Consider the following 18620-nt stretch of genomic DNA (forward strand, 5'->3'; position numbering starts at 1 on the left):
ATAGGTGAATAAAAATATTGTAGGACACGTATTCTCTGTATGCGTAGCGTTAAATGCCAAGAAATGTCCCCGTACTGTAGTCTATAGACAAACGCAGTGGTATCGCCCAGAAGCTATATATACCGCACTGACTTCCCACGAGCCGGATGAGCGCGTGCAGCTTTGGTTGCCAAGAGACCACTGAGTGCAGGTAATATATAGGACATCTGTAGCGTGTTAGCTAGCAGACGTACGGCGTAGCTTCTCTTGACAGTTAATTCATCTCCCGATAAAATGTCGAGGCGGGTTGTAAATGCATTTAATACGATCAAAGCAACGCTGGCAATGTAAATACGCCTGTTAGACAGTCAGATTTATTGAAATAACAAAACAGGTCATGGCTTCATTTGGTTTTGCTAAGCTTACCTACTAAGACAGTTCGCTATTTTTTGTTTTTAGTCTTGCCCGCTTGTTTAAAATTACATGGTCGCTGACATCCAGCCAGCTGGTTGTAGCTGTCTTTTTCACTGGTTTATATAAACGTTCTCGATTTTGCAAATATAATTATTTGGTAGTTCGAACGTAATAAAGAGGTGACGTCTCACACCGGGCCTTGCACCAGACCTACTCAGTTATCCTAACAAATAGTCCCAATTAATGTCGGTCGGTTTATTCTACCAGAGGTTTTATTCAGATAAAAATTAAAATATCCTAAGATAGAAATTAGCGAGTTGTCGCAGCTCTACATGCAGTGGCCACCCCGGATGAGTTCATCCGTACTCTGGATAGGTGAAATGGCCTGGCTTCCCTGGCATGCGGACCTTGGCTTCTCCACCAGGAGGAGGGCTCAGGATCGACCGAATGGCTACAACAATGTTAAGGACTAGATCCTCTATGAACACCACTTCAAGGCTCAAGTGTTTTGATTCTGATTTAGATATGAAATGTGATGTAGGAATTCCTGCAGTAACGTCTGGGTTGTCGGAAGTGTAAAATACACTGAAGCATTTTATTTCTCTGCACATAAGAAAGGCGATTGTGAGGCTATATATATATATATATATGAATTGAATGGCGTTTGTATCATCTGTTTCAGTTCTCATCCTGTGTTAAAGTTTTGTGATTCTTTGTTATGTGTTTCTTGGGTAAATCTTAATTAAATATGTAGGTGGAATGATCACCTTAAGCATAATAATTTTGGCTGTGCTTTGGTAATCAAAGCCTTTGAGACATGTTGAGAGTTTTTCAGTCCCCATGCAGAGATATGCTGCATGCTGCAACCCCTACCCCTATTCACCTGTGACATATACCACCCCTTCCCCATTCAACCCACAGCTCTTCTTATGTGTGGTTATATGAACTTTATTACCATATAGACTTGTGAATATTTTCGCATGTTACATTTTATTTAAAATTTCACTGGACTATTTATGTAGTTGCAAGAAGAAAATGCCATGTGCATGATGGAATGTGAAGCGTTCCTTTGTTCTTGGCCTACCGATGTCCATGTATGCCCCTTTCCTTTGTGAACATGAGCTTCTTCCATTCATGTGTGAATAAGACTGCATGTGCATCCAGGCCTGGATGCGATGCACTCATATTTGGTCAGTTAGTGGATTATACACTATGTGTTCTTATTAGAACATGTTTTAAACTATAATCCATGGCTTGGTGGATTCCTCTAACTATTTACATATAATTGTTTCAATCACATGCTTTCTCTGTAGTGTGTGAGGTCAGCTTTTCTTAATTACTGATGTGGATTCCCATTTTTCCCTCTATAGATGGCATAAAGATGGCATAGAGGGGAAACTGGTCGCTTTGGCAGGTTGAGGTGTGGAGGAGACACCACAGACCACACCAGGATTTAGACTAATACATTTACACTGCCCTCAGTCTCTTCATCTCCATATTTATCCCTGGATTGTAAAACTATGGTGACTCTTATCACAGAGCAGCTCCGTAAGCAGAGTTTAGAAGAGCCCTATTGCAAGGCTGTTTCTTTTGATGTGACTGTGGTGAGTTGGATACAAAACTATATCTTATCCTTGAAATGATAGATTTCATGCTTTGATTCTCATAGTCTTGTGGCTCCTATTGAATTCAAGTTCATATATTTGTTTCAGTCATTACCTACAGCAGGCTGCAATCCTAGAGTTTCGTGGAGTGCTTGTGGATCAACACAAGGCAAGTTAATTTGAGTATGAAGCATCTGCAAACTTTTAGTCAGGAAATGTGTCTTATGTCTGTTTTTTTGGCGTTTTCAGAGACGAGCTCAGCTACATCTCAACCATCAGAACCTATCCAGAAACCAGACGTTACCCTCACAAACCAGGCTCTCCAGAGTTCACCCCCGTTACCACCACCAAAGCGGCACTGCCGGTCCCTATCTGTTCCAGAAGACCTGTCTCGGTGCCAGACTGCCTGGTATCCGAGTGCATCCAAGATTTGGATCCCAGTCAAGCGAAGTAGTCAAAGTGGAGAAGCATCTACTTCAGGCTCTGGGGCCAGTCCTTTGCCCCGTTGTGGTCCCAGCTCCTCCTTCACCTCTTCATCATTATACTCATCTTCTAGCCCCACATTTTTTAGCTTGGCGCTGTCTTCTGACTCCCCACTACCATGGACATTCTCATGGGACCCCTGTGACAAAATGAAAGGAGCCTGTTCTGCTCCTTTTGTGACTCCTTCCTCCTGCTCCTCTTCACCAGCCCCCCAGGTTTCTCACTCAGTGCTGCAGCGACATTTCTCCCTGTCTCCTGTGTACATGCAGGAAGCCTCTATGGTGCTAACTTCACCCCACCCCTCCCCTGCTGTGGCCTATTGCTGTTCTGGTAGCATGCAACACCCAGCTCTATCTCCATCTCCCACTTCAGCCTGCAGCACACCTTCTTCCTCTAGACGCAATGTCCACCCAGCACTGCCCCGATGCCATTCACAGCCCTGTGACATGCGCAGACCTCGTTTAAAGAGGCGCCATGACCCAGATGTTTTGGCCTGCCCAAGACCAGGTCTTGATTTCAGTAAGATGACACAGGTAAGCTCGAGTTCAGTGCACTGTAAGGTTTGATCATTTCTCGCAGTCTCCTCATATTGGTCCCTATAGGTTAGCGGTATTTGTGATGGGATAGCTAACTTGTGCCCGTTTTTTATGTCTCAGGCTCCTGGCAACACTCCATCTTTCTAAATTCTGGCTAAGCATAACTATTCTTGTTCCCTATGTGCTCAAGTCTACTCTCTTTAGTATAGTTACAACGTTATCATTCGTGAATGCATTCTATTTCAGATCTGTTTCCAAAGTGTTTATGGTTCAGGCATAATCACTACACTCAAGGAGCATTTATTATATTTGTTATAACTTTAATATGCACTCCCTAATTTCTTAGCTTTTATGTTCTACTGAATCCAATTTCAGTCAGATGATATGTCACATTTAAATGCCAGAATTGTCATGTGATAACATTATTGTTATGGGACCTTTTATTTTTTGTGCAGATTGGTGACCACGAGCAGCAAGTGTCTAGCGTAGGGCGCAGCCTGGACCAAGTGTCTCCAAACATGGAGCGGTGCTCCATGTTTTCTCCTGCTGAGTTCCCAGGACAAGTCAGCATTGGTCCACTTAGTGAAAGTGAAGAAGAAGAAGAGGAAGAACATGAAAGAAAAAGGACTGTAATGGACGGAGTACAAAAGATTGTTTTAAAACGAGACTATACAGAACTGGACTTAAACCTTATAGAAGAGAACTGACCTCTCCCTGGTGCTTTCAGTGTGATTACTGCATTCAGGGACATTTTAAGCACATTGTCTTTATACAATCCTCTGATGGTATGTCCAGAGTTCATGCTGACACATCAAGCATTGTATTTTAAGAGGGAAATGTGCATGGGATTTTGGCAAATGTCACCAAATGGCACATATCTGGATGTGATTATATATCTTCTCAGTGCACCATACAGGAGTGAACATAATGTGCTCAATATTTCCTCGTAAGTGATCTGAAGACATACAAAAAAGCTTATTGGTAAAAATCCTTCATCGGGTGCTGATGTCTTTGTATTAAGCTCTTTGAATTTGAAAGAGCTAGCTACACACTAATGTTGTGTACAGCAGAAAGTCTAAGAATTGTGACCTGTTGGTAAATGTTTCCTGTATTTTAAACAGGGTATTTTATGGGATAATAGTCAGTTGAATGAATGCCACAGCTGGATTCCTTGTGAACAGTGTAATGTACTGTACAGTGGTTTCAGGAGTATACGAGTTGAGTCAGTTTGAAAAAAGGCAGTAGTGATGCAGTCGACCTGGTGGCCTTTCTTCATTTTTCACCCCATGTTAGATAGAAACACACTTGTTGCACAATTTGTGAACAACAAATAGTTTAATAGAGAATATTTTTCCAAAACGTGTCTTGTCATCTCTCGAAAATCAAATCTTTTCCAATGTGTATTTAATTGTTGTGACAGCTTTGATTGAATGCCAGCGTAGAAATATTGGAAGAGATATAGCATTAAAAAAAAAACACAAAAACATGAATGACAACGTGTTTAAACTATCAAGTTACTCATCCGGAGATAGAAAGTTTCGATAATAGACAAAATCAAAGAAAAGTAAGAAAGTTTTCCAAGTTGTATAACTGAGGTAGCACCGAGGGGTTCTTTGTGAGCTCTCCGCTCCGCCGTGGAAGGTGAGGGCGCTCCTTCCAGTCCGGCGATGCAGGCTGGCTGACACCACCCCCCACCAACAAGCCACTTCCTCTTTTGTCTAATTTCATGGCGATCAGGAGAGAGGGAACCACCGACGCACGCACAGTGTTCAGCACTCCTGAAAGAGTTTATCTGGGGTAAATAATTGACGATTTTTTTTGCGAGAATTTCTCACAGGGTTAAAAAGTAGTCATGCTTGAATTCAGTCATGCGAATTCAAGCATATATTCCAGGTCGTTTGAATATTTTTTAGCCTCTGGGTCAGATATTACACATCGGATCGCCACTCGCTGATAACGAATCGGACGTAATGGGCTCCGGTTCGCTCCCATCTCCGCTGCACACAGCGGCACGCTACTTAACGGAGCTAGCTAGCTAGCTAAATTAGCCAAACTGCTAACGCTCCCTTTAAGTTTTCTTATAACAACGCTTCGTAACTCAGTGATCGTTACGCAAAACCAAATGTCCCGAGTGTGCTGTGGAGAGAGGACGTAGTTTTAATCAAAAAAAGTTTTCCGCTTGAAAGCTCTGAACGCGTCTGTTTGGGAGAGTTAGCAAACACCGAGCAGCTAACTCGTCGTGTTGGTTAGCGTTAGCTTCGATCCCGTTTCACAAGTTAATTAAAGCCTTACTGTTAATAGAAATTAGCTGGATTTTATATATTTGCCACAGAACGCGAGTGCAATAACTTAAGTATGTGCATTGTGTGATACATGTGTGTGTGTTATTCATCATTTGGTGAGCCGGCCATCCTCGAAAGCTTAGAAACGGGTAAGCTAGCAGCGTTAGCTAGTTAGCTACATAACGGTAACTCTGCTGCTAACGAGGAGGTTTGGGACCTTTGTTAGCATTAAGTTAAGATCAGCTTTACAATTAAATTCTCATTTTTCTGACTTCAATCGACTTGTTTAGGTGTAGGTGCGGTGTGGCGAACGTATTGACCATGTGGGCGTAAATAAAGTTGAACACATCCTCTCAAACAATGATCAACAGTTTCAAGGAAAGTGATTGAGCCTGAGCGTGTTGGTAAAAGAGAGCATTGAGCAAATGTTACCTTACATTGATATTGTATAAATAATTTATTATGTTTTATTGATTACTCTGTATACAATCCCACAAATATGGATTATATTGAGTTTATTGTCGTCACCATGATCAGAAATTTCAACTACAAGATTTGTAATAATTCACTCCTCTTATAAATTTGCAGTGTAAACTAAGTTGTCAACCTGACTGACTGCCAGTGGGCATCGTTCTCTTGGTGAGTGTATCTCATTACAAGTAATACAACACCCGATGTATCCTAGTTTGATTTAGTGATCATCTTTGTCACTCTGAGGTGTTACATGTGACTGTACTGCAATTACACAACAGAATTATGACCCTTTTACCATCTTTAAAAATTCCTATTCATTTTACTGTTTGTGTTTGTGCTGGTCATTCATTGTGAAAAGGTCCACTAAACCCTTATAACCGTTCTCTGTCTCAGATTCGAATTGCTTGGGCTATGGCTCTGATGGACAAACACAAACAGGTCAAGCGACAGAGACTTGACCGCATTTGTGAGGGTAAGTTCTAATAAATACACCGAGTTGTGATGAATATGTTGAAAATGGTGTCCAATGATAACCTGTCAATAGAAACCTGAAAAAAAATTAAGAGTCCATTTGAAATGTGTTTTCATGTTGGATATGGTTCTCAGGTCTTATTCCTTCTCTTCTACTAACATCAATTATTCAATCACATGTGAGCTGCATGGTGGTGCACAGGGTAGCGCTGTAGCCTCACAGCAAGAAGGTTCCACGTTTGATCCCTGTTTGTACAGAGTTTGTATGTCCTCCCCGTGTATTTGTGGGTTCTTTCTGGGCGCTCTGGCTTCTTCTCATCTCCAAATACTTTCTATTTTGGTGACGTGATTACTCTAAATTGTCCATAGTTGTGACAGTGTGCATGACTGGCTGTCTTTCTGTGTGGTCCCATTAAGCACTTGCGACGTCTCCAGGGTGTACCCTGCCTTTCGCCCATAGTCAGCTGGAATAGGCTCCAGCGTAACCAATGACCCACAGGGTTGATAAGCGGCTGAGGTAGAGATGATTACAATCATCTCATCTTCAAGAAGATGAATGAACAATGTTTTCAGAACCTCACCTCTTTATTACCTGTGAATATGTTAGTCTTTTAAGGCCCGATTCAACGATACCGTCACCCGTGACTTTCTGACTTCAAATTTTTGGCATATGTGAAAATAAGTTAAAACATCGGAAAGTCATGTCGTTAAAAAACAATGACTATTAGAAAACATGTTTAGTGTGAGCTGTTAAAAGTTGTATTTATTATGTACGTTTTTCTCCTGTGTACATGTTGACTACACCACCCATTTCAGTTGCCTTTTGTGTTGTAAATTTGTTGAAACCAGACGCTGACAGTTTACTGCATTTTTTAAATAATAACATTTCATAACTATTGATGAATAATTGTGCTACTCTTGAAATAGTATGGTTTTGTTGGCACTCTTTTCAATGGTTATTTAAAGGCTAAAGCTTGTGTCATTGTGTTTGGAATTTGTTTATTTGAACTTGTTGGTTGAAATGCTAACCCATCATCTATTTCTTACTTCATATACATTTTACAGTGGAGGATTACTATTTAAAAAATATATACTGTATATATATGTTTCTCATTCACACATATGGTATCTCTGCATTTATTTAAATTATAATAACAGTTGAGAATTTACATGTAGTTAACCATGTTTCTTCAAGCAGTCAGGAGTTGTATGTAGGTTTCCAGAGGTGATGGCGTCAGTAATGGGGATCAGACATACTGGAGTGTTAAAACTTAGGGAACAAAGTTGGTGATTCTCTGGAGACGGTGAGAGGGAGAGGAAAGGTGATGGGTCTGGCTGCAACTTAGGGAAACAGGCCAGCTGTCTCTTTAAAAAACAACAGTCCAAACCGCCTTTGGCCTCATCCACGGCTATGCTAATGAGGTTAGTGCTGGTTAGCTGGCCCTCAATGGAGCCGTCTGTGATTGGTGGATGGCGGTGGAGGAGGGACTGAGCGAGTATGACAGCTGGGAACCAGCCAGCCAAGAGCAGGCTGACAGAGAGAGGAACAAAAAAAAAAGAGCGATAGAGGGCAGAGTAAGGCAAGAGAGGGAGTGAGGAAGACTGGCTCACAGACTTCACAATGCAAGGTTAGGCCCGGTGTCTATGTGTTTTTATGTTTGGAATCTGTTTCTGAAATGTGTGAGCTGTGTGGGGAGAGATCTAACGTTTGGGCGTGTGCAGCTTTCTTTTTACATTCAGGGCGTATTGGTGTTGACGCAGCCAGGAACTGAATAGCCATGTGTGTGTGTGTCTAGCTGTGTCTGGGTGGAGTACTGCTGCTTGCTGCATTATCATCGCTGGCTGCCCCTCCCCCCTCACCTCTTACTACTCTAACTGCAGACGGAGCAGAGAAAGGAGGAGGGGAGGGAGAGAGGGGAAAGAAAGGGAGAGGGAGGGAGAATGAATGAATCACTGAATGAATTGTATTGTGTGTGCGACCACGCTTGTGAGTAGTAGTTCTTTGGTATATCAGTATATTTTGACTAAGGCTAGTCAATGTACAGTCCTGCTTGTATATTTCCAGAACTCCCTTTTCAGAAAGAGTCTTTGTGATGAAAAGCTGTGGGGTTTTCTCCATAGTCAGTCTCTTTGTGCTTTCAGCTTCTGCCTGTAGGCTTTTAAATATTCTTGAGCTGTCTGCTTTATATGTGAATCCCACAGCTGAAATTAAATACAGTAGATGGGATAATCTTATATTGGTAAAAGACTGTGTGTGTGTGTGTGTGTATTTTTCCTAAACCTATGTGTTTCATGCATGCATTGGGAAATGCTCGGGCCTCAGAGGAAGTGTTTGCAAATATTTGTTTTCCACCTTTGGCTACCCTCTCACTTCCCTCCTCTTTAGTCTGACCATTACCTCCTGCTTTCTGAGAAAAGAAATATTTCAGAGACACGCTTCAGTGCTGGGACACACACCTGTCACACTGAAGGGACAAAGTAGTGTGTGCTGGTGCTCATCAGTGCATATCCAAGTTGAAAAAAAATGGAGAAAGAGGAAGAGCAAGAGGTGTAAATAAATGTTATAAGTTTGACTCGCTGCATGTGTCCACCATCAATGCATGTGGTGTGTCGGATGTGTAACATTTAGCATTACGTGCAGATGTTAGCTAGCAGAAGTGTGTGTATCTTCATGTGAAAGGAGAGAACCAGAAAAAATCAGGAGGGGGCACTCTTCCAGGCAGGAGAATTTAGGTCATGACTCAGACCCCCTCATGAACTCCCACTGTCTCTTTTCCAAGACCCCACACTTTTCTCCACCCCTCCCCCCTGACGCCACACTCCCATCACCCCTATCCCACCCCCTTCTCTCTGCATGCGCTCTTCTAATACATTGGCAAACCATGTCTGCAACTTTAACACTTAATCAAAATCTCCCAGCTTCATTAACCAGAATCTGATCTTTTATTAACGATGAGTCCCGGGCAGAAGAGACGGCTGACGGAAGCTGAGCGCTGTATATTTGTTCTGTATTTCCTTATTAGAGAGCTGGAATCAATACTAAATGACTCAGATTCTGAAGTTGTTGGGCTTTGTCACAGATTTAGTTACGTCACTTTTGTAACACTGAGCAAATCATCCTGGTTGATTCCTGCAGGTGATGCTGGCAGATGATGTTTCAGAAAAGAAGCATAGTAGTCTCAGATATTATTGTCTTTAGGGTTGGGTGTTTTGTGTCTATTGAGACATACTATGTGTTCTTGTAAATGTGTCTCATAGTGCAGACTTGTGAAAACAGACATGTCCAACATTTTTAACTATTAAGAATGTAATAATCTAATTTTGCGCCGACATTTTTAAAAATTTCTCATTGAACTGAAACCAAATCTACAAACATACCACATGGTCATTGTTTCGGTCATTAGCTGTTAACCTAATATCTCCTGTCAGTGAAAATGTTAGACAGACTCCTGCCATCGTTGATGGGCCAGTCGTGCTTTCCCAATGAGACAATGGCAAGAGAACCTCTCAACAGATGACAAGATAAAGATCCGTTTGTAGAGCTGGTGTGTGGCAGTAGTTCTGTTGGACACCAGTGAAATGAAACTGAAAATGCAACATTGTTCACAAATATGGCTGAAGGGTGAGAGGTGCTTTCATTGTTCCACTCTAGACACATTAAGTTGTCACAGCTGAAGTAGAGTAAAACAGTGATAGGAAGATAAATAAAATGACACAACTTGTACTTTTTGGCGAAGTAGATGGTAAATGATAATTCAGTATCTGGAGAAAGAGGATGATAAGAGCAGCATGTGTAGTCTATTACGTGTGTATAATGTTCAGGTCCTGAAATACAGACATTTTTGGTGTACTGTTTGCCCTTACATGTGTAATGTGCTCTTTTTCCAACATCTGCCTCATTGGCGTGCTTCATGGTTGAGTCTTTATCAAGTCGAGTGGAAGCTACTGGGTGATGTGGGGCGGTACTGACTGATGGTCTGACTGAGAGTCTCTTTCTGAACCTGCTTCTGAGCCTCCTTAGCTCAACATAGAGGGATTGGCCATAATGGTTTTCAGCTCTGCTCTCACCATCTTCTCTTCCACTTAATCCATACCAGTCAGCTCCATCCCCACCACAGAGCTGGACTTTCTCTCCTCATTCTGTTTGCTTACACCACTGGTCCTGATACCTCCATCCCCCACACACCACAACACAGACCCTAACATTGGCCACCACAGAATACTTGAACATCCATGGCAGTCTGATCCATACATTTAAGCATTTGAAGCCAAAATGTTGCAGATGTAATAATAATAATAATAATAGATTAGATTTATATAGCGCTTTTCTGGACACTCAATCACTTTTTACATTGTATCCATTATTCTTTCACTCTTCATTCATACTTGTTGATGGTAAGCTAAGTATGTAGCCACAGCTGCCCTGAGGCAGACTGACGGCCCCTCCGACCACTACCGGAACAGTCACACACATTCACACACCAGCGAGTGCCTCACTGGAGGCAAGGAGGGTAAAGTGTCTTGCCCAAGGACACAACGACAAATGACTCGGCGGGAGCGGGAATCCAACCACAGATCTTGACTCATTGGACGACCTGCTCTACCACTGAGCCAGTTAAAGACTGTTCTGTCCAGATGAGACTTTATTCATACACCGCTGTCATCTCTGTACCAGGAAACCCAGTGAATGAAAGAATCCCGTACATCTCAATAACCACCAATGGTTGGACTTAACATGATGTTCAGAGTTGCTTTACAGTTATAGCTCAGGAAGTGACCAATGATTAGGAGATAAAAAGGTTAGTCCTGCAGATGAGGTGTCTTTTTTTTTTGTAAAACAAACTGTAGTCAACATAACATGTGCTGTTTTGGAATGGGGGCACCACATTACTAAATACAAACATTTAGTCATAGCCTTTGTTACAGAGGCAGAAATGTTTTCTGCCTCTAATAGTTTTTTGAGTTGAATATTTGATTGTTGAGTCTGATCAGGCTTTGACTTCCTTGTTTGAGATACAGCAGCATTAAGAATTTTGTGTGAGGTGATGGTATGTCAAGAAAACACTGGATATTCCTGTTCCAGTGACTGACGGTCTGACTGACTTGTTTTTAGCACAAAAGCTTGCCTAGAATACTTGTGGGTCGAAGCATAGTATAAACACTGGGTGTTCTTGTTCCCACGTGTGACTGACTGACTTGTTTCTGGCACAAATATCCAGCCAAGCCTTCACGTTGGTAGTAACACAGGGATAGCTGAAAACACTCGTATTCAACGGTGATTAAAGTTACAAGATCCAACTTGATGATTAGCCACAATACTTATTTTATTAAATGCAAAACACTGAGTCAATCAATTGCTTTTATTGCACATGACAACTCTTGACTTCAAAAGGACTTACATCGAATTATAGCAATTGTTTAACTGAGGTTACCTCAGGAATAACTTTAAAACTTTATAAATATATTTGTACATTTTTAGCAATAATAACTTTGAAGTTAAATATTGTACGAAATTATCACACCGTATAATACAGTACATTCGTATGTTCACAGCACACACTCATGAACACATAATACATGTCTCTTTGCTGCAAAAGATCAAATTTAACTTGGAGAAAAAATTTCAAAAAATTTGTTGACTTTTAAAAACAATAAAGCAAAGAAGCTTCCAAAGACAAGTCTTTATTTTCAAAAGAATTTATATGTAAAATCTGGTACGAGCAAAAATATCTTTTTGGACTGTTGTCTGCTTGGCGGAGGTTCTTGGTGGCCTGGTAGCACGCTTGTCCCATACCATAGTATTGTAAATACTGCTATAAAAAATAAAAGTGTATATTATACTTATATAAATGATAAAAACTGTATTGATATTGTTTTTTCTTTCTATAATATTTTGGTAATCATGCTATCATGTATGACTATTTTATTACATTATTACATTTTATGTACATTACTTGTACATCCCTACTATTGGTCAGTATACTGTATATTTGATCTCATTTCTTACATGTGTGCTATCAGGTATCCGACCTCCCATCCTAAACGGGCCCATGCACCCGCGTCCCCTGGTGGCTCTGTTGGACGGGCGTGACTGTACTGTGGAAATGCCTATCCTCAAAGACGTGGCCACAGTGGCGTTCTGTGATGCCCAGTCCACACAGGAGATTCATGAGAAGGTAACACACACATCCTGCTGAACGGTGTCCTCCACGCGGCCTGAGAGGTGAAGCGTTCTATCATTAACCTGTCCTCTTCTCTTACAGGTGCTAAATGAGGCTGTGGCTGCTCTGCTGTACCACACCATCACTCTGTCTAGAGATGATTTGGAAAAGTTTAAAGGCCTCCGTGTAATCGTCAGGATTGGCTCCGGCTTTGACAACGTCGACATAAAAGCAGCTGCTGAGCTAGGTGAGGGTTGGAGCTGAAGGGTATTTTCATGGTCCTCTGTAAGCCTGTGTGTGAAATTACATTCAGGGTGGCTAACAACTGTTCCTCCTTGTCGTCCGGTCATCCAGGCATCGCTGTCTGTAACGTGCCAGCAGCCTCTGTGGAGGAGACGGCTGACACCTCGCTATGTCTGATCCTCAACCTGTACAGGCGAGTTACATGGATGCACCAGGCCCTCAGGGAGGGAACCCGTGCCTCTAGTGTGGAGCAGATCAGAGAGGTAGCCGGTGGTGCAGCTCGTATCCGGGGTGAGACTCTGGGCATTATCGGGCTAGGTGAGTACAGGATATAGATGGTACTCTAGATTCAATAACGGGCATAATAGCCAAGTATCCTAACATCTATCAGAGATTTCATTTGTCTTAGCTTGTATTTGGCCAAAACAATTTAACTGGTGATTACTGTTGAACCCTGCTGGTTAAGCTGTGCATGTGATGGGATTAATGTCTGGAGGCAGGTTCTCTAGTTTTTGTAGTTTTTGTATTAATGCCAGCACAGGTACCCTTAACACTTCTGTCGTCTAGGGCGTGTCGGCCAAGCAGTGGCTCTGCGAGCGAAGGCCTTCGGTTTCGGGGTGATCTTCTATGATCCCTACCTGCCTGATGGCGTGGAACGATCTCTAGGCCTGCAGCGTATGGCCACCCTGCAGGACTTGCTCATCCACTCTGACTGCGTGTCCCTGCACTGCAGCCTCAACGAGCACAACCACCACCTCATAAATGACTTCACCATTAAACAGGTGTGTGGAAGCCCTGAATGTGCAAAACCCACTTTTTGTTTCATTTTAGTAAGTACAGCTACAGCCTCTGTAGATGCTCGTTGATTTATAAGGAGCGACATCTTGGATGATGAGTTCTGTTGGCGTAGAACAACAGTTAACTCACTGTCGTTTGTCTGGCACAGATGCGTCAGGGAGCCTTCCTGGTGAACACGTCAAGAGGCGGCCTGGTGGACGAGAAAGCCTTGGCTCAGGCTCTGAAAGAGGGCCGGATACGAGGGGCTGCCCTGGACGTCCATGAGGCAGAACCTTTCAGGTAAGTGACACCAGTAACTGTCTTTGACGTATGTCCTCATTCCTGTCTCTAACAGTCTCAACTTTCTGAACAGTTTCACATCAGGGCCTCTAAAAGATGCCCCCAACCTGATCTGTACCCCACACACATCCTGGTACAGCGAGCAGGCCTCTGTGGAGGCCCGGGAGGAGGCAGCCAGGGAGGTTCGCCGCGCCATCACCGGTAAGACACTCAAGAGACGAAGCCAGGACACGAAGATGTGTATAGTTCCAGACAAGAACTATACACATCTACCTCCACCAAAAAATATAAACATTCATTTTACAATACAAGATTTGTATGGTGGTTGATTTTTACTTTGTCAATTCATTTTTATGTCTGTCTGTTCTAGAGTTATAAGAGACTACATGAGTTTTTAAGTAATACAATTATCCATAACAACCCCAGTTATTGCTCTGTTTCTAGAAATAAAAATTAAAAAGTCTTGCGGAACATCTGAGGGATGATGTGTGGTAACTTCATTAGCTAAACGTGCTAGCCTGTAGAGTCATTTGCCAGCTGGTGTAAATAGAAATAAACAAGGTGTCGTCGCAGCAACGGGATGATTTCCAGTGGAGATCATGCATGAAAAGATGACGGGTGTGTTTTCTTTCTAGGGCGTATCCCTGACAGCCTAAAGAACTGTGTTAATAAGGAATATTTGATGGCAGCCTCTCAATGGCCCAGCATGGAGGCAGCCACTGTTCACCCAGAACTTAATGGAGCCACTTACAGGTGAGAGAACGCAGACGAGGAACGAGCTTAAAGGAGTCGACTTAGACGTATTCCATTAAAGTACTTTTACCGTAGCAGCTGTCACATTGGTCCGTGTGTGTTTCAGATTTCCTCCAGGCCTGATCAATGTGGCAGCGGCAGGGGGGCTCCCTGGAGCTGGCGGAGGGGTTGAAAGCCTTGTTACAGGAACCCTGGCCCACGCCATCGCCCCTGTGTCCCACCCACCTCACGCTCCCTCTCCTAAGGCCGAAGCTGACAGAGACATCCCCTCTGACCAATAGCCAACACCACCACCACCAGCACATTCCTTCACCTCTGGAAACTAACCCCCACCTTCCAACATCAGACACAGCCCCACCCCTTCTCCAAGCTCCACCCCAGTACATCGGCAGTGCCAGTTTGACCTGATGTGGATCTACAGTCTTGTTCCTCAGATCAAATAACCAGCCCAGGAGTGACTTATCCTCAGCAAGTCTCATCCCACCCCCAGCCCCACGGACACACACATCCCACCCGCACCCCATAGACAAACACATCCCACATCTTCAGCCTCATCTCACCCACTCACTCACTCACCATCATCTCCCCCTTTCACCCCCCCCCCCACAACGTCAGCAATAACTGATCTCAAGGATTCATTGATTGGTTTCTATCCTTATTTGGCTGTTGTTTTAATGGAACATTGGTCTGTTGTTGTCCTAGGTGTCAATGTTTGTTTATATATTAAAAAAACCCCAACCCTAGCATTTTTGACATTAGGCTTTACAGTCTGCCGCCTCCTGCTGTCGCCCTCTGACCAGCAGAGGCAGAAACGTTAAAGCCCCCCTTTGTACATTAATGGTTCATGTTACTGCTCTCTTCTTCTTCTTCTTCCTTACTTTTCCTCCCTTTCACCTTTTCTTATGTGGGAAACTGTGCGCTAAAGAGAAACCGGACAGATTTACAAGCAGCGCATCCTCGTTTCACCAGGCGTTTAGCTCCCATTCAGCTGGCGCTGTCTCAGCGATGCTCAGCGGGCGCCTATGTAATGTTTTTGTCTCAGTTGTGTTGTGCTGTCACCTTTTTTTTTGTTTTTTTTGTTTTTGCTCGACTCATCCTACAGATAGTGATTTGTCACTTCTTACGGTGTGATGGTCTGGTTCTTAGGGCAGTCCTCCCTCTATTTACACATGCTTTGCCTGTCATGAATTGCTTCGTCGTGAGATACATGAGTAGATCGTAGTGACATATCAGAAGCATAAAACTCCACCTTACGCCAGTGTGCTATGTGTGAGATTTTTACTCTCGTTGCCCACGTAATCAAATGCAGAAAACTTTTTATCAGTGGAAAAAAATGGTGTGGCAGAGATGCCGCCAGTAGAGGGCATCATCTGACTGCAGCTCAGTTCAGTCAGAGGGATAAGCTGACATCAAGAACCCCGTTTGGGTCACCAGGGATGGACGACTGACCTTTAGGTAAATAAGATTTCACTGCACCCCACCCCCCCACCACCACCATCACCCCCACCACCCTCTGCTCCTTCCCCACTCTCATGGTCCATCAAACACCTCGTCATGAACCAGTATGCACCCGAGAGTTCCTTTAGGCATTAGGGGATAGTAGAAAAGAGACTCCCTGTAGGAGCAAGGGGACAGTGTTCTTGCATGCTGGCTTTGTTAGCGATAGTGGTATGTGTGTGTGTGTGTGTGTGTGTGTGTGTGTGTGTGTGTGTGTGCGTGCGTGCGCAAGTGTGTGCTAGTGTGAATGTGGGTATTCCCTCACCCTGTGATGATAACAAGCTATTGTCTTTCCAAAGGAATAGTCCCTCGGAGTAACTCCTTAAAGCTGTTGCCCTGGTGTCAAGGGAACACCTTTCTAGTACCTCAGTAACAGATATTGAATGTACCGTGCATACCCTTTTATTTTTTGTACAGATTTTTCTAGATACTCTACTATTCTTTACCGGAAGGGTTGTAAAATTGTAGCAGTAATGATACAATAAAGAGATGAATAACCCCATTAAATAAATTGAGTCAGTAAATACTCAGGCTTCAAAACCAATGCGTTTCTCCTTGCCTTTACCTTGTATTTCCTTATGGTGGAAAATTCAGCACAACACTCTCCCATTTCAGACTGTCGCATTTCGACTTACTCATCTTACTGGCTGATTAAAAATAAAGTTTGGTCGCCGTTGTCTGCTAGATTTCTTTCATGAGGACAGTAGTAGTAGATGCTGTTTTCTTTTAACCCTCTACTTTGTAAGGCTGCCCTGTCTATAGTGCATGTGAGGTAATGTTTTAGGGGAAATACTATTGGCTTAAAGAATTTGTGTCATATTGCTGTTTCTGACTATTCCCAAGCCTTTTCCCCCCTCAGAGTGTCCCCCCCCCAGTTGCCATTTTGTCGTGGTCAGTTTCCAGTGATGTACAGTTTTCCCCTCAGAGTCTATGAGAGACATGGAGCTTGTCTGTGTCCTGAGATGCTAGGCTCCTCGTGTCATGTGATGAGTATATATTTTTTAAAAATAACCCCCATAGTTTGGATTATGAGCATAATGGTAATCTTAAATTTTGCTGTTGATGATATTGATTATATATATATATTCAGTTCAGCAGTGCACTGTTTTGAAAACCATTCTGTTATATTGTTGGATTTCATTTCTATGGATATGCTTTGTGTTTTACATGTTGTACTGAAACATTTCAGAGAAAACGAGATCCCTCCCCTGATGTTTCTTTTTTTATTTTTTTTTATTTTTATTTTTGTCTCATCCCTGCGGTCCTTTCCAGCTGTTCTCCTCTGGGCCTTACTTATTCTCTCCCTGTAAAAGTAGCTATTCTAGAAAGCCGCCATGGAACCACTCACTGCCTTAATACAGTTGACCACAGCAGGTGAAGTCAGGAGACACACCCGGTTAAGAAGTGCAAACCACAGTTGGCGCCGCTTGCAAACTGCTCCTCACTCCCCATCGGGTCTCTGCATGTCTGTCAGTTAAACTACAGCTAACCTTGTGTACACAGTTTGTTTTTGGCTCCAGAGTGAATTTTTACTGTGAATGAATTTGGAAGATTTAAAAAAGAAAAAGAAAAAAAAAAGCTAAATTGGCTGAGCAATGTGGATGTGTGTACTTCCACTAAGCCTCAGCTGATATTTCCCTCGTGGGTGTGAGAATGCCCCTGTCGTCATGGTGGGGGGCTCGAAGCATCTTTTCCCGGAGGGTCGGGGGGGGAGGAGGGGGCAAGCAGATGCTGGTGTGGTCTGTCAATAAAAAAAAGAAAAGCAGAAACTTAAGAATCGGTCACTTTTTCTCTCTCTCAGGGTTCAAATGCACACATATCCTCCAGCAGTCACCTCTGTTTCACGTCCCTCGTCCCAAATGTTTCCACCCTGAAAATGTAGATCCGCCTCCTGCGTTTTTAGAAACAGCTGTCCCCTCGTTTCCACCCTTGTGCACAGATCGGAACTTCTTTCTGTTTTGCTTTGTTTTGGCACTGACATCTAACCATCTAACAAGGAATGAATGAATGTTTGAAAGTGACTGCGTGTAATGTTTAAATTGGGAAATGTATTTTTACAACATGTGAACGTGTTTTTTTTTTCCACTCACTGTCATTGTGAATTTTTTTTTTTTTCCTTTCACCAGACTGCAAAAACAAAAAAAATCCTGTAACTAGGCTCTTAAGCTTTATTTTTGTTTTGTTTACTTTTTTATTAGAAACAATCATGTTTGTGATGGTAACTTCCAATGGTAAACTCCACACCGTATTTTAATAAAATCCTGAAAAATTGATATTTGCCGTCTCTTTTGGCTTTTGACCATGAAAGTGAATTCCTTGTTGGTGAGTGCTGAAGCTTCAATTCTGCTGATGGTGATTTTATGTTTTGTGTCGGTGATCTCTAATTGGTCACAATGAACTACCAGTGTGTTCCCAGTGATTACGCTGAGCAGCCTCAGGACACACAGCGGTGCTTACAGGGATTATGACATTCAAAAAATGTTTACTACCACAGTTTGTAAGTGGGTTTTATAGCTACTAGTGGTTAAACTGCACCAGTACAGACAGTTTTACAATTGAGCAGGCGAGGTGGGGTGTGTACGGGAAAGGGGGCTTCTGTATCCACCCACTGGGCAGACAAGGGCGGGGGATTATCAGACCCAAAAT

The 18620-nt window shown here is 42.8% G+C and overlaps 2 protein-coding genes across 4 annotated transcripts; both read left to right on the plus strand.

The window, feature by feature from the left end:
• The first annotated feature begins 159 nt into the window (after positions 1-159).
• LOC137602954 (protein FAM53C-like) lies at positions 160-4305 on the plus strand. The gene is made up of 5 exons (XM_068326092.1): positions 160-190; positions 1764-1997; positions 2106-2166; positions 2247-3013; positions 3472-4305. Exons 2-5 carry the CDS (start codon positions 1914-1916, stop codon positions 3721-3723), a joined length of 1164 nt encoding a protein of 387 aa, XP_068182193.1. The 5' UTR covers positions 160-190; positions 1764-1913; the 3' UTR covers positions 3724-4305.
• A 429-nt stretch (positions 4306-4734) lies between these two features.
• ctbp1 (C-terminal binding protein 1) lies at positions 4735-18247 on the plus strand. 3 transcript variants are annotated; one of them, XM_068326084.1, is made up of 12 exons: positions 5033-5447; positions 5589-5702; positions 5887-5937; positions 6166-6244; positions 12265-12419; positions 12507-12651; positions 12759-12965; positions 13215-13429; positions 13594-13724; positions 13798-13925; positions 14360-14477; positions 14584-18247. In XM_068326084.1, the coding sequence occupies exons 4-12, from the start codon at positions 6184-6186 to the stop codon at positions 14756-14758; spliced, it is 1335 nt and encodes a 444-aa protein (XP_068182185.1). In that variant the 5' UTR covers positions 5033-5447; positions 5589-5702; positions 5887-5937; positions 6166-6183; the 3' UTR covers positions 14759-18247. The 3 variants fall into 3 exon arrangements, with proteins under 3 accessions (XP_068182184.1, XP_068182185.1, XP_068182186.1); XM_068326083.1 differs by lacking the exons at positions 5033-5447; positions 5589-5702 and adding an exon at positions 4735-4813; XM_068326085.1 differs by lacking the exons at positions 5033-5447; positions 5589-5702; positions 5887-5937; positions 6166-6244 and adding an exon at positions 7773-7871.
• The last annotated feature ends 373 nt before the right edge of the window (positions 18248-18620 follow it).

The sequence above is a fragment of the Antennarius striatus genome, chromosome 10, assembly GCF_040054535.1.
Source record: "Antennarius striatus isolate MH-2024 chromosome 10, ASM4005453v1, whole genome shotgun sequence".
Classification (NCBI taxonomy): Eukaryota; Metazoa; Chordata; class Actinopteri; order Lophiiformes; family Antennariidae; genus Antennarius; species Antennarius striatus.

Coding starts and splice junctions, on each gene's coding strand:
- ctbp1 (XM_068326083.1), top strand. CDS start 6,184: ATGGCTCTGATGGACAAACACAAACAGGTCAAGCGACAGAGACTTGAC. Junction 12,652..12,758: donor AAAAGCAGCTGCTGAGCTAG/GTGAGGGTTGGA, acceptor CCGGTCATCCAG/GCATCGCTGTCTGTAACGTG. Junction 13,725..13,797: donor CATGAGGCAGAACCTTTCAG/GTAAGTGACACC, acceptor CTTTCTGAACAG/TTTCACATCAGGGCCTCTAA.
- LOC137602954 (XM_068326092.1), top strand. CDS start 1,914: ATGGTGACTCTTATCACAGAGCAGCTCCGTAAGCAGAGTTTAGAAGAG. Junction 1,998..2,105: donor TTTCTTTTGATGTGACTGTG/GTGAGTTGGATA, acceptor TATTTGTTTCAG/TCATTACCTACAGCAGGCTG. Junction 2,167..2,246: donor TGCTTGTGGATCAACACAAG/GCAAGTTAATTT, acceptor TGGCGTTTTCAG/AGACGAGCTCAGCTACATCT.